Source organism: Heterodontus francisci, chromosome 3, assembly GCF_036365525.1.
Source record: "Heterodontus francisci isolate sHetFra1 chromosome 3, sHetFra1.hap1, whole genome shotgun sequence".
NCBI classification, from domain to species: domain Eukaryota; kingdom Metazoa; phylum Chordata; class Chondrichthyes; order Heterodontiformes; family Heterodontidae; genus Heterodontus; species Heterodontus francisci.
The window spans coordinates 186,297,166-186,312,946 of NC_090373.1; the positions used below are offsets into that span (position 1 = coordinate 186,297,166).

General features: G+C 43.3%; 1 protein-coding gene across 1 annotated transcript in view; it reads left to right on the forward strand.

The window, feature by feature from the left end:
* LOC137365059 (EH domain-containing protein 3) overlaps positions 1 to 15,781 on the forward strand; it is a 160,171-nt gene that overhangs the window by 60,697 nt on the left and 83,693 nt on the right. Inside the window, exon 3 of the mRNA XM_068027898.1 lies at positions 6,594 to 6,691. Within this exon, the coding sequence (XP_067883999.1) occupies positions 6,594 to 6,691 (98 nt within the window). The remainder of the gene's footprint in view (positions 1 to 6,593; positions 6,692 to 15,781) is intronic.

Sequence of the window (15,781 nt, forward strand, 5' to 3'; positions counted from 1 at the left end):
CAGTTCATTACCTCCCTTCCTGTTTAGATATATTCTTTCTTTCCAGAACTGGTGCCCTGTGCTACATAAAATGGAAACACACACTTCCTGACGCCAATTTGCAGCAACATGTTGAGCTTCCTAATCTTCCAATCCTCTCTTCTAGCTGAAAAAGTCATTTGACTATCATTCAAATTCCTGCTCCTGAACCTACTACTTAAACTCCTTTTGTACAACAACTTCTCTTTGCTTTCTTATATTGTTGGCTCCCATTTAATTTTTCCAATCATTTTTGAAATTTTTTTTACCCTATTACTTGGGAGGCAACAAAGCATCGGGGACTGATCGGACTTTAAAAGATAGTGTCCATCCCTCTGACCGTTTCCTTTTTGCCACTGTAGTCTTCGCCACTGCCCCACCACCTACCCCCCACACACAAAAGGCTCATCCTCCCTACAGGAAGCTAGTGCTTTGAACTTGTTGGAGATGGTAATTTCCTCTGGGACATCCAGATCTGCCTTGTCTGTCCTCACTTTCCCTGACCTGTGGCACTCCTTCCTGTACCTCTGTCAGTGGGGTGACTGCCTTCTGAAATTCTTCTCCAGAAACCATGTAGGATTGTTTCCAACTCCACCTCAAGTTCTGAGATCTGTGTTGGGGATATTTCCGGCAGATGTATTTGTCAGAGCTGGCATCTACTCAGCTCCCACATCCTGCAGGAACCATGCAGTACGCTCCCTTCCTGCACTGCAAGTCTCACTATGCACGATTTAAAATTGGTTGAGTTTTAATTTTATATTTGCCTAATATTTCAGTTGAGCTATTTTTCTTCCGCTGCTTTGAATTTCACCTTGAGCCAAATTCCTGTTTTGGAAATGACTATTTTATTTCTACCTCACTTGTTGCCACATCCAGTCCTGTCCTTTTTTCATTTGAACTCGTGTAATCTTTTCAACTACCTTTGGTGTTCTCTGCTATGAGTTTTGGACTTTACCCTGATTTGAATTTAAAATTATTTTAAATAGCATAGTCTATATCTACAGCAGAATGTGGACTAGTATGAGTTTTAGATACTTTAGCTAATTCTAAATAACTATTGCAAAATGGAAATCTTGCCATTTGTTTGGCAATATTAAGATAATAGATGAAAGTCATGGATGTGATTTTTCTCCCTTCTACATGTTTTCACTAATGAGGTAGGAATTCCATGCTGGGATGTTAGAACTGCAAACCTCCACATGGTTACCACAAATTACACTCCAAGCTCACAGAAAAGTTCAGTGGGAAATCCCAGAGAAACTGGTTAGATGAGCACTTAACAAGTTTCTCTGGCTTCTGTTACCTAGAAATGTAGAAAATAGGAGCAGGAGTAGGCTATTCGGCCCTTCGAGTCTGCTGCACTATTCATTATGATCATGGCTGATCATCCAACTCAGTAACCTGTTCTTGCTTTCGCCCCATGCCCTATGATTCCTTTAGACCCAAGAGCTCTATCTACTCCTTGAAAACCTACCATGTTTTGGCCTCCACTGCTTTCTGTGGTAGTGAATTCCACAGGCTCACCACTCTCTAGGTGAAGATATTTCTCCTCATCTCAGTCCTGAAAGGTTTACCATGTATCCTTAGACTACGACCCCTGGTTCTGGACTCTTTTTTTTTTTTTTTTTTTTTTTTTTTCCCCCCCCACCAAACCATCGGGAACATCCTTCATCTACCCTGTCAAGTCCTGTTAGAATTTTATAGGTTTCTATGAGATGCCCCCCCTCACTCTTCTGAACTCCAGCGAATATAAGCCAACCAACTCAATCTCTCCTCATACGTCAGATCCACCATCTCAGGAATCAGTCTGGAAAACCTTCTCTGCAGTCCCTCGAGCAAGAATATCCTTCCTCAGATGAGGAGACCAAAACTGCACACAATATTCCAGGTGTGGCCTCACAAAGGCCCTGTTTAATTGCGGCAAGACATCCCTGCTCCTGTGCTCTAATCCTTTCTCTATGAAGGCCAACATTGCATTTGTCTTTTTTACCGCCTGTTGCACCTGCATGCTTACCTTCAGCGACTGGTGTATGAGAACACCAGGTCTTGCTGCATATTCCCCTCTCTGTTTATAGCCGTTTAGGTAATCTGCTTAATATAAAAGCAAAATATTGCGGATGCTGGAAATCTGAAATAAAAACAAGAAATGCTGGAACCATTCAGCAGGTCTGGCAGAATCTGTGAAAAGAGAAGCAGAGTTGACGTTTCGGGTCAGTGACCCTTCATCGGAACTCCGGTAATCTGCCTTCCTGTTTTTTGCTACCAAAGTGGCACCAAAGTTTGCTACCTATCTGTCATGCATTAGCCCACTCACGCAACTTGTCCAAATCGCCCTGAAGCGCCTCTGCATCCTCCTCACAACTCTCCTTCCCACCCAGTTTTGTCATCTGCAAATTTGGAGATATTACATTTGGTTCCCTCATCTAAATCATTGATATATGTTGTGAATAGCAGGGGTCATAGCACCGACCCTTGCGGTACCCAACTAGTCACTGCCTGCCATTCAGAAAAAGACCCATTTCTCCCTACCCTTTTGTTTCCTGTCTGCCAACCAATTTTCTGTCCATTGCAATACACTACCCCCAAACCCATGTGCTTTAATTTTACATGCTAATCTCTTATGTGGGACTTTGTCGATAGCCTTCTGAAAGTCCAAATAAACCACATCCACTGCACCCCCCCCCCCCACCCCCCCTCATCAACTCTACTAGTTACATCCTTGAAGAATTCTAGTAGATTTGTCAAACATGATTTCCCTTTCGTAAATCCAAGCTGACTCTGCCTGATTCTGCCACTGTTCTCTAAGTGCTCTGCTATAAAATGTTTGATAATGGACTCTAGAATTTTCCTCACTACTGACTTCAGGCTGACTGGTCTATGATTCCCTGCTTTCTCTCTACCTCCCTTTTTAAATAGTGGGATTACATTAGCTACCCTCCAATCTGTAGGGACTGTTCCAGAGTCTATAGAATCTTGGAAGGCGACCACCAATGCATCCACTATTTCTCTGGCCACTTCCTTAAGTACTTTGGGATGCATACCATCAGACCCTGGGGATTTATCAGCCTTCAATCCCATCAATTTCCCCAACACCATTTCTCTAATACTGATTTTCCTTCAGTTCCTCTCTCTCTAAGCCCTGTGATCCCCAACATTTCTGGTACAATATTTGTGTCCTCCTTTGTGAAGACAGAACCAAAGTATGCATTTAGTTGGTCAGCTATTTCTTTGTTCCCCATAATAAATTCCCCTGTTTCTGATTGTAAGGGAACTACATTTGCCTTTACCAATCTTTCTCTCTTCACATACCTATAGAAACTTTTACAGTCAGTTTTTTATGTTCCCTCCAAGCTTGCTCTCGTACTCTATTTTCCCCTTAATCAATCCCTTGGTCCTCCTTTTGCTGTATTCCAAACTGCTCCCAATCCTCAGGATGTGTTATTCTTTTCTGCAAATTTGTATGCCTCTCCTTGGATCTAATGCTATCTCTAATTTCCTTGTTAGCCATGGTTAGGCTACCTTTCCTGTTTTACTTTTGCACCAGACAGGGATAAACAATTGTTGCAGTTCATCCATGCACTCTTTAAATGTTTGCCATTGCCTATCCAGCATCATCCCTTTAAGTAACGTTTCCCAATCAGTCTCATACCTTCGCAGTTTCCTTTACTAAGATTCAGGACCCTATTCCCAGAATCAACTACGTCTCTCTCCTTCTTGATGAAGAATTCTATCATATTATGGTTGTTCAACCCCCAAGGTGTCTCCCACCACTAGATTGTCATTATTCCCCTCTCATTACACAACACCAGTCTAGGATGGCCTGTCCTCTAGTTGGTTCCTCAACATATTGGTCCAGAAAACCATCCCGTATACACGCCAAGAATTCCTCCTCTACGGTATTGTGACTAATTTGATTTGCCCAATCTATATGCACTGGTAGTAACCCTGAGGTCCTATTTTTCAACTTACTTCCTAGCTCCCTATATTCTGCTTTTAGGACCTCATTTTTTTTTTTTTTTTTTTAAACCTACGTTTTGTACCAATGTGTACCAGGACCACTGGCTGTTCACCCTCTCCGTTTAGAATATCCTGTAACTGCTCTGAGACATTCTTGACCCTAGCACCAGGGAGGCAACATACCATCCTGGAGTCTCTTTTGCGGCCACAGAAATGCCCGTCTATTCCCCTTACAATTGAATCCCCTATAACTATTGCATTCCCACACTTTTTACTCCTCCCCCATGCAGCAGAGCCAACTGTGGTGCAACAAATTGGGCTGTTGCTGCTTTCCCCTGAGAGGCCATTCCGCCCAACAGTATCCAAAGCAGTATATCTGTTTTGCAGGGGAATAGCCACAGGAGATTCCTGAACTGCCTGCCTAGTCCTCTTGCTCTGCCTGGTGGTCACCCATTCCCTTCCTGCCTGTGGATTCTGAGCCTGCGGTATGACCATCTCTCTATACGTGCTATCCCCGATATATCTCCGCCTCGTGGATGCTCCAGTGTCCCCAGCGGCAGCTCCAGCTCCGAAACCCGGGCTTCCAGGAGTTGCTGCTGGAGACACTTCCTGCACACATACTGGTCCCGGGCACTGGAATTGTTCCCGGCCTCCGACATGGAGCACGAGGAGCACACCATGACTTTGAGCTCTCCTGCCATGACTTAACCCTTTTAAATTAACCTTTTGGGAGATCTTAATGTCAAATAATATCAGTTACTCTAGGGCCCTTCTTCCCTGGTTCTTGTCACTACAGAACTCCCAAAAAAAACTACATTCTATATATGGAATAAACTGTAGACCTTTCTTACCTTAGATACTTACCCAGCTATTTAGAGCAATTCCCTGATGGCAGTGACTCGCCAACCAATCACCAAGCAGCTTTCCTGTGACATCACTGGCTTTTTATTCTACTTTTTTTTTCAAAACTCTGGCATGCTGGAAGAGGTCTGACTGCTCTCCGCTCCTGAAGATAAGTGAAGGCCCTGAGCCTCGCGCTGGATTTATCTGCTCCCAGTTCTGGTTGTTTCCACACATGTTCAACTGCTCTCTGCTCCTGTTGAAGGTGAACTGGTAATCACCTGTGGAAATTCTATTCCTGTGGGGTTTCTCTTTGGTCCAATGTGTTGGCACTAGCATACACAATGACTTTGATAGTCCAAGTCCTTGGATATGGAGGAAAACATTGATTCTAAAGATCAACATCCCTGGAATTTCTACGGGTGTTCTTTGGAGCAAAATGAAGGAGAATTAATTACCATGCTGTCGCCTAATCAAGAGATTTGGGTCAGAAATTGAGAATTATGTCTACTATCTGCCTTCACTAAATTAAAAACAATTGCTTTTATTATTGAGTTGGAGCAAATATTACAGGATGCTGTCATGTCTGAGGTAAATAACAAACAAATCTGGAAGTTTTAAAAAAAAAGTCTCTGGATCTGTGCATCACTGGTCATTCCTAGCCATCCCTAGTTGCCTTTGTACTATTGAGTGGTTTGCTAGAGCACTTAAATGTCATCCATATTGGTATGGGACTCAAGTCACGTAGGCCAGGTAAGGGTGACAGATTATTTTCATTAAAGCACATTAGTTCAGCTCAGTATTGACTGGAATGATCACTTAGTGCCAGCGTTTTATTTCCAGATTCTTTAAAAAGTGATTTTAAATTCTCAAGCTAGGATTTGAACTCCTGTAATATGGATTATTAATCCATGCGTGTGGATTTCAATTCAGTAACAAATCACTGCCACCATCTCCATGTCCTCACTGGTAGAGTATCACTGAAGGGTTGTCTTGACTGACATCAATTTTTCTTTGAAGCTATTATAAAGAGATGTGCAAGACAGCCAATGGTGAACTTTTTGTATTTCTTCTTAACTCCAACAACTATATATATTTTCTTGTCCCCTCCGCACTAGTACTAAATATTTTTTTTTCTTGAAATATCTTAAGGTTGTAATTTCGTCATATGACTATTCACTGACCCAAAACCAAATTCTAGCACTGTGTCCACCTGACTGAAGATTGTCTTTTTACAAATAATGCTGTGTAAGGAATATTTAATTTTCAAATGACATTGTTTTATTTGTGCTGTGTAATTTGATAGCTGTGTTTTGGGCAAAATTTGTCATTGTACTGTCTCTGCACATCTTCATATAAGCATTAGTACACCCTCAACCCACATGCAATCTGCAAGAGTGGAGCATCCAAACATAAAACTTAATAATGAGCACTGCAATAAAATGGAGATCACTTAATCATGGTTTTGTTCGATTATTGAGAACTTTATAGTAACAACAGGATCTCGGGAATTGGGGTGAATAAATAAACCATTCAACTTTTAGTCTTAGTTTTTCCAAAAAAACTCACCCATTCCAGTTCTCCATTCTTTAAATCACTGTTCCAGTAAAGTAAAGCAATATAAATCCCAAATATATATTTTTGCAGTCTGTGGATTAAACCTTAGTGTGTGTATGTGCGCATACATTTTGCAGAATTGTTTGCTCTCTAATTGCAGCGCTTTTTCATCAAGTCTGGTGGTTAATAGGAACTGATATACACATCTGTTTGTCTTCTAGATTTGTGTGTGCCCAGTTGCCGAACCCTGTGCTTGAAAGCATTAGCATCATTGACACCCCTGGCATCCTATCTGGAGAGAAGCAGCGCATCAGCCGAGGTGAGGTTTTGTGTGACTCCAGTTTTAGATAAATAAAAACTTAGTTGTGTTTTAGTACAATTTCTTTTTTTAAAGATTACAGTGTAGGATGCCTGTTTATTGCAGGGCCTTTTCTCAAGGTAGCAAGCCATACCAGTAAACTAAAACTTAAAGCATTTGGAAATAAGATATTCCAACACTCATTTATTTGATAGGTGTTCAATTCCAAACTACAAGTTGCTTCATTAAAGATATAAAATGGATGTCATCAAAAACATATTTAAAAGCTATATGCAGCATGTAGGAACTCATTTAATAGAAGTTACATTTTTTTTTCATTCATGGGATGTGGGTGTCGCTGGCCAGGCCAGGATTTATTGCCCATCCCTAATTGCCCTTGAGAAAGTGGTGGTGAGCTCCCTTCTTGAACTGTTGCAGTCCATGTGGGGTAGGTACACCCACAGTGCTAGCAGTTAGATACAACTGAGTGGCTTGCTAGGCCATTTCAGAGGGCATGTAAGAGTCAACCACATTGCCGTGGGTCTAAAGATGGCGCTGCTCAAATAATCACATGAAGGCAACCTAACCTAAATAAACTCACCCATTCCAGTTCTCCATTCTTTAAATCACTGTTCCAGTAAAGTAAAGCAATATAAATGCCAAATATATGGCCGGAGGGGAGAGTAGGGGGGTGGGGAGTGGAGCAGCTGGAGATGGGGGGGGGGGGGGGGGAAGAGCGGCGGGGGGGGAAAAGAGAGCGAGGGCGGCGGGGGGAGAGGGAGAAAAGAGAGCGGCGGGGTGGGGAGGGGAGGGGAGTGGAGCGGCCGGAAAGCGCATGCGCAGAGGCCAACCAGGTGCATTGTCCGAAGATGCACGCGTCAAGCGATGACTTCCTCGGCGCAAGCGCCAAACAGTCCTGGCAAGTTGGGGCGCAGCACACGTGCAGAGAGCAGGAGCCCATCTGCGCATGTGCACACTTTGGCGCAGCCTGATGATGTCAGTGGCCGGTTGCGTTATCAGGAATCACTTTGAATTTTTTAAAATTCAAGCTGACACTGACTGTCCCTACTATTTCATGAGCCTCAATTTTGTTACCCACCTTTCATGTAGTACTTTGTCAAATGCTTTCTATTTCCATGGAAAATTCTAGAGGGTGGATGTGATTGCTTGCTGCTCCTCAGCATGTAGAATTCAACTAAGAGTGCTCATAAGTCGTAAAATGTCAAGGGCTGTGGAGAAGTCCTTGTAATTTTTTTTCCCAAACTCTAGCATTATTTCCAGCATGAAGGTTCTGATTTACAAAGACATTGATGGGTCTCTTTCAGACAGGGAAGACTTCGGGAGCCATCAGCAAATCTTTCCATGCAGCTGGCTTAAGGAACATAGAGCAGAATCTATCCCACTTTGGCGTTTCAGCATCTTCCACTTCCACATGAAGAAATCCTCAGGTCAATGTGTCACCCTTCTCTTGCTGAGCAAGAATGCTGGCCAACCTGTACTTTTTTCTTTAAGTGAATTCTCATTAATACGAATGAACAGACCTAGTCCTGCTTTGAAATAACTGACAAAGCCACCTATGGATTTGATATTTAAGGTTTTTCAATGTAGCCTGGAATGACTTCTCAGTTGTAACACTGGCAGTGTTTCCACAGGGTGACTTCTGTCCATCCTTAGGATGTATGTTTCATCTTGACCAATTTTCCTAGAGTCAGGGACATTTAATGTCTGACTGCCTGCCCCAAACACTGGAGCCTGCTTGTGGAAGTAGCTGAGGAAAAACTGAAACAGGCCTTGAACACCTGCCACAGTGTAGCAATGCCAGTGGCCTTTGGTGCTAGGCACAAAATGTCATGGCCCATGTGATCTGTCTCCCTGTGATCAATTACAGAGGGTTTGTAGACCTTCAGTTTCTTCAGTTTTCAACCCTGCCCCATGCTACCAGAAGCATGCCAGCATTATTTGAGATAGAAAGTATTGTTGGCAGCGCTATCAAGTGGCACTTACACAGCAATAACAGGCTTACTGATATCCATTTGGGCTCTGCCAGGGCCACTTGGCTCCAGATCTCATTATGGCCTTGGTCCAAACATGGTCAAAAGAGCTGAAATCAAGAAGTGAGGTGAGAGTATTTGCCTTGACATCAAGGGACCATTGAACAGTGTGGCTTCAAGGAGCCCAAACAAAATTGGAGTCGATGGGAATCGGGATGAAAGCCCTCCATGGATTGGAGTCTTACCCAGCACAAAAAGATAGTTATAGTTGTTGGAGGCCCAACATCTAAGTCCCAGGGCATTGCTGCAGAAGTTCCTGAGGGTAGTGTCCTAGCCCAACCATCTTCAGCTGCTTCATCAGTGACCTTCTGTTCGTCATAAGGTCAGAAGTGGGAATGTTCACTGCTGATTGCACAATGTTCAGTACATTTCCTAACTCTCCAGATACTGAAGCAGTCTGTGTCCACATGCAGCATGACCTGGACAACATTCAGTCTTGTGCTAAGTGTCAAGTAATATTGTTGCCACACAAATGCGAAACAGTGACCATCTCCAACAAAAGAAAATCTAACCATCTCCCCTAGACATTCAACAGCATTACTGTTGCTAAATCCCCTGCTATCAACATCCTGGGGATTAACATTGACCAGAAACTTAACTGGACCAGCCATATAAATACTGTGGCTACTGAGCAGGTCAGAGGCTGGGAATTCTATTGAGTATCTCACCTCCAGACTCCCCACCATCCACAAAGTCATAAGTCAGGAGTGTGATTTGAATTCTCTGTCTCTGTCTCTACTTGCCTGCATGAGTGCAGCTCTAACAACACTCGATGCTTTATCCTGGACGGTATTGAGCAATCTGTTTGATCAACACCCCATTCACCACCTTCAACGTCCACTCCCTCCATCACCAGCGCACACTGACAGCGTTGTGTACCATCTACATGATATAATGCAGCAAATCGCCAAGCCTCCTTCAGCATCTTCCAAATCCACAATCTCTACCACCTAGAAGGATAAGAGCGCAGATGAATGGGAACACTGCCACCTGCAAGTGCCCCTCCCAGCCATGCACCACCCTGACTTGCAATTCCTTCATTTTTTTTTTTGCTAGGTTTAAAAACCTAGAACTCTCAACAATACTGGTGCATGTACCTACACCCCAAGGACTGAAGTGGTTCAAGGTGGCTTCTCCAGGGCAATTAGGAATAGGTAACAAATGCTGGCCTTGCCAACGATGCTTGCATCCCATGAAAGAATTTCTTTTTAAAAGCCTAATGGTGCTAAAGTACAAATGACCATAAATGAGTTTTCCCAAATATGGGCAAGTTTATTAAATACCTGGGGCTAGATTTTTTTTTTTTTTTTTGGGGCCCGCCAAGGTCGAAAACAGAGACTGACAAGACTCTAATACCGGCATCAGTCGGGCTGTCTGTTTCCTGACCCTGTTCCTGATACCAGCCATTTTGGCCAAGGTGGGATCTAGGCTGTCAGGGCTACCTGCTCCCTGCAAGGCGAGTGGCCAATTAGGCTCATTAAGATATTCTTGTTAAGGACACTGAAAGGAGACCCACTGGGATTTTCCAGTCCACTTTCAGTTTCCAATGTGCTGGGGGGAGGGGTGGGGGCACGGAGGAGTTCAGCTGCCTGGAGGTGGGCACCTGGCAGGGGGCAGCAGGCCTGGTCCTCCCTGCTTGTCCAGTTGTGGTTGCTGCCAAAGGCTGCCCTGTAGAATAATTTCACTTTCCCCACCCTCCCCAACCTGTGCCCCCCACCCAAAAATGGTGGTGGCCTTGCAGCTTTTTCTGTTTAAATTTTTTTTTTTAAAGTTGGTGAGCAGGTGAATGATGAAGCACCCTCTGTTACCCTTTTATTGCAGCCTGCTGCACCTCTTGAGCTGAAAGACTTCTGGCCTTCCAGTTTAGAAAGTCTGCTTCCCACCCTTAATTGGACAGCAAACTTTCCTCCATGCCAAATAAGGGGGCACTGCCACACAAATCTCAGTGACATTTTGTTTTTCACCACCCTCCAACCCCCCACCCCCCAAACAAAGGGGTGGGCTTGGGACCTGGAAACAGTTCTGACTCCTGTTTTGTTCCCAAAGTGAAAATAGGCCCCTGCTGTTGCAATCTGGCAGAAATGCTAAAAGTGGCAGTTATGACCAGGTGAGAGGGATCTAGGGGTTCCCTCTCAGCCTTTTGCCTGGTTTAACCATAAGAGTTTAAGTTTTTTTTTTTTAAAAAACACCATGTTTTAGCTCCCCCCTCAGTGAATTCTTGTTCACCGCTTTCCAATTGTAAGGCAAAGACAGGTTATCTTGGATTTTAAACAAGAAGGTAGAAGTTTATTGATCTTCTTTGTTCAACTCTGATCTGGTTATCGACTACAAATATGTGACGTGACCACGCTAGCATGTATATGCAATCAACACACATGCAGATAGAGACAGAAAAGGTAGAAGGCATAAAGGGGAAATGTTTGAGGCAATATCTGGTAGTCACAATCCTTTTGAGTTCAATATGGAGTCTTTAGTTGCCAGTAAGTCTCGCAATTTGTTGGGGCCCAGTTCACCTTCAACTTGTTCTGATGTCGGAGTCTTTTCTCTATTGAGGTTTTTGTGTCTTCCGTGAGTCCGGTGGCCTGGGAGAAGGCGAGAGAGAGAGAAAGGCTTCCTTGCTGTAGCTTCAGTTTCAACTGCCTTCTGCCTTTTTCTGTGACACAATTCAAAAAAACCCAGGTTGCCCAGCAGGTTAGTCATGTGACTGGCTGATTTTGACCACTTCTGTTTGTGGATTCGGCCATCTTAGCAGTCATCCTGGAATTTGAGTTTCCTCATGTTCAATATCTGGTGATCACAGTCCATTTTGTGTTAAGTGGACCAGGGAGTAGTCCTTTGTCTCGCCAAGCACTGTCTATTAATATGCAAATGTTTTTTCACCAACGTGTCTTGACTTTTTTTTTAAACAAGTCCTTTCTTCACTCCAGCAGCAGTTTAAAATCAATGTTCAGATGACAAAATTAATATGCCTCATTCTTGGCAGGTGGGAGGTCAACATGACGGGCGTTACATAAGAAGCCAGCAGAGTAGCTCCCAAAGAGACTGACCCATTCCACTTGAGTTATGCCATAAATTGAGTGGGAAATCTAGGATAGCCTGTTTTTACTAAAATAAACCTACTGCGTAACATTTAAATCCCATTGAATCTTTTCTCGGCATAATGGTTAGATGATTGCAATGATTAAATATGTCCCTCCAGTACATACTGACCAGAAGTTTCATTGTTGCTGTCAGCGGGCGCTAGGTGATGTTGATAGAGTTTTTAAAATCAATATGCTACATTTTTATTCTTAAACTGCTTTATTTATAATGTGCTTCTGCCCATACATTTTTGAATTGCTGCCAGTAAGATAGTAGTGAATATATTTTATCTAAAGTGCTTTTATCCTTGCAAAAACACTTTTTTGTCTCTAATAAATTTAGCATTACTATTACTTTAGATCAATGATTTTAGTGTTCACTGCAGTGACAACAAATGAGGTTATATTCATTGTCCATCCCCAATTGTCCAGAGGTGTTTGTGGGCCATATCTTTTAACCATGGCAGTCCTTGCTGATGGTGCTCAGGTGCTTTTAGATTCGGGAATTTGGAGACTGAGCTCATGATTTCGTTGCTCCTATCCTTGTGGTAGAGATTGCAGAGGAGGAAGATGCTTTTGCAATAACATTGGTGATTTGTTCTAGTGAATTCTGTTGTATATAACTGTAACAATAGTTCGCTGGTGATTTGAGAGGGTGGATTTTGCAGCCTGTGACATGGGTACCAGTTGGGCTAGCCTGGTTGGGCTTCTTGAGCAATTGTGCAAGCACCCATCCAGGTAAGTAGTTAGTATTCATCACATGCCTGAGTTGAGTCGTGGATTTGTTGGATCAGGTGGTGACCCATTCATTGCAGAGTACCTACTCTCAGTCCTATTCTTCCAGCCACGGTATTGATATTGCTGATTCAATTAAACTACTGGTCAGTGACTCCCTCAGATGTTTGTGGTAGAGGACTTTGCAGTGGTGCCACTGAAATTTAGGGGAAATAGTTGGGTTATATATGGTCTGAAATTACCATTACCTGCGACTAGTGTGGCGTTGGTGCTTCCTCCCACTGGTAACCCCCATGTCCTGATTCAGGTAATACTGTGGGCTAGCATGGGCTGCGTCTTTATTGGAGGAGTTGTGAATGGAGCTCAACATTGTGGAATGGTCAGTCATAGGCTTATTCTTAACCTTATGACCAGGGGATGGTCATTGAAGCAGCTGAAGATTTGGAACCCAAATATAGCATCAGTGTGCAGGTGTTTGAAAGCATTAGTAATGACCCCTTTACTGATTGGGAGGAGGCTGAAAGGCCAATAATTGGCCAGAAAGACTTTCCACCCATACAGCAGCAGTGTTAATGCTACACTATGCATTGCTTAGTTTGATCTGTATTTAAATTTTCAACAATGGCTGTTATTGGGGTGGATGAGAAGTTCAGAGGAAGGTGGTGAACGCCAGGTAAGCTCAAATCCTTTCCCTGAAATAGGCATCCAAGAAAAAAAACATACTTGTATGGTTATGAAAGGTTGTATTTTTGAAGAAATACTTATAAAATAAGAGCTTTTTAATCTGGAACAGGGAAGGTTAAGAAGGAGCTCAGTAGAAGTTTTCAAAATACTGGAAGGTTTTGAAAATGGTGAGCATCCTGCCACAGGTTGCCAGTCACTAACTGGGGCATCAATTCATAATTAATATGAGTGCTTTACCATAAGTGACTATTGAGGCAGACATTGTGTAAAAGAGAATTTAGTATGTACTTGAAAAGAACTATAAAAGGATACAAAGAAAAGGTGTGAACATGGGAGTAAATAGCTCCAGTAAAAGAACTGACCATGACACAGGCCAAGTGGTTGCTCCCTGTGCTATAATTCCTATGATTCTGTAGTGACTCAATGGATTTTATAGTGGCAGATTGAGGCTGGATTTGGTCTGAAATTAATCCAACCCCTCTTTTTAGTGCTTTAACAGCCGATTTAATGCATTCTGGATCTCTACCAGTAAAACCTAGACCAACTGCATGAGCTGATTTTAATGCTACTGACAGTTTGATTGTATGTTGGCATTCAATGCTAATGCTGCCTCCCAAGAAACATGTTTTTTTTTCCCCTCATGCCAAACATTTCTTTTCCCTTCAATAATTCTGACCTCTCTCAAAGCTCAATTCATTCCAAGTTTTGAAAACTGAGCAATATTGAGAAGTACTGTACTGGAGAGATGTGCTTCAGTAAGTTGTGTTTTTTTTGTTCTTGACTTTTATATCTTTCCCATTGTTTATGACCAGTGTGTTCCTTACCAGGTATCTTATGCCATGCATATTGCTTGGCCTTTTCTGCACCATATAATGTTTCAGCTGTTTTGGAAATTGTGTTGCTTTTCAGTCAGTAATATTCTAAACATGTTCCTGGCCTCAAATACTGGGCATTTCAGAATTTGTGCCAAGGAAATAGACTTGCACTTGTAAAACTCTTTTCATGACCTTCGGAGATCCCAGAGCGATTTGCAGTCACTTTTGAAGTGTAGTCACATGTAATAAAGGAAAGGCTGCAGCCAATTTGTGCACATCAGGATCCCACACAATGCATGAACAGATAATCTGTTTAAATCTTGGTTAAACATTGGCCAGGCCACTGGAGTAAATTGTAATTTGTTTCGCAAAAGTACATTAAGCTAGTGACCTGCTTGTTTACACAGATGCATTTTTAAAATTCATTCATGGGATGTGGGCATCGTTGGTTAGGCCAGCATTTATTGCCCATCCCTAATTGCTCTTGAGAAGGTGGTGCTGAGCTGCCTTCTTGAACCACTGCAGTCCATGTGGGGTAGGTACACACACAGTGCTGTTAGGAAGAGAGTTCCAGGAATTTGACCCAGCAACGGTGAAGAAACCGCATATAGTTCCAAGTCAGGATGGTGTGTGGATTGGATAGAAACTTGCAGGTGGTGGTGTTCCATGCATCTGTTGTCCTTTTCTAGGTGGTAGAAGTCACCGGTTTGGAAAGTGCTGTTGAAGGAGCCTTGGTGCTTTGCTGCAGTGCGCCTTGTAGATGGTACGCTCAGCCACTGTGGAGAGGGTGCATGTTGTGGATGGGGTACCAATCAAGTGGGCTGCTTAGTCCTGGATGGTATTGAGCTTCTTGAGTGTTGGAGCTGCACCTGTCCAGGCAAGTGGAGTTATTCGATCACACTCCTGACTTTACGCCTTGTAGATGGTGGACAGGCTTTGAGGAGTCAGGAGGTGAGTTACTTGCCGCAGGATTCCAAGCTTCTGTTCCACTCTTGTAGCCACAGTATTTATAGGCTACCCAGTTCAGTTTCTCATCAATGGTAACCCCCCAGGATGTTGATCGTAGGGGATTCAGCCATTGTAATGCCATTGAATGTCAAAGGGAGATGGTTAGATTCTGTCGTGCGGTGCGAATGTAACTTGCCACTTATCAGCCCAATCCTGAATATTGTCCAGGTCTTGCTGCAGTTGCGAATGATGCTGAACATTGTGCAAACATCCCCACTTCTGCCCTTATGATTTGAAGGAAGGTCATTAATGAAGCAGTTGAAGATGGTTGGGCCTAGGACACCTGCTGAGATGATTGACCTCCAACAACTGCAACCATCTCCCTTTGCTCTGCATACGACTCCAACCAGTGGAGAGTTTTCCACTTGATTCCCATTGACTCCAGTTTTGCTGGGGCTCCTTGATGCCATACTCAGTCAAATGCTGCCTTGATGTCGAGGGTAGTCACTCTCACTTCACCTCCTGAAGTTCAGCTCTTTAGCCCATGTTTGAACCAAGGCTGCAATGAGATCAGGAGCTGAGTGGCCCTGGGGGAACCCAAACTGAGTGTCATTGAGCAGGTTATTGCTAAGCAAATGCTGCTTGATGGCACATTCAATGGTGCCTTCCATCACTTTACTGATGATGGAGAGTAGACTGATGGGGCGGTAATTGGCCAGGTTGGATTTGCCCTGCTTTTTGTATACAAGACATACCTGGGCAATTTTCCACATTGTCTGGTAGGTGCCACTGTTGTAG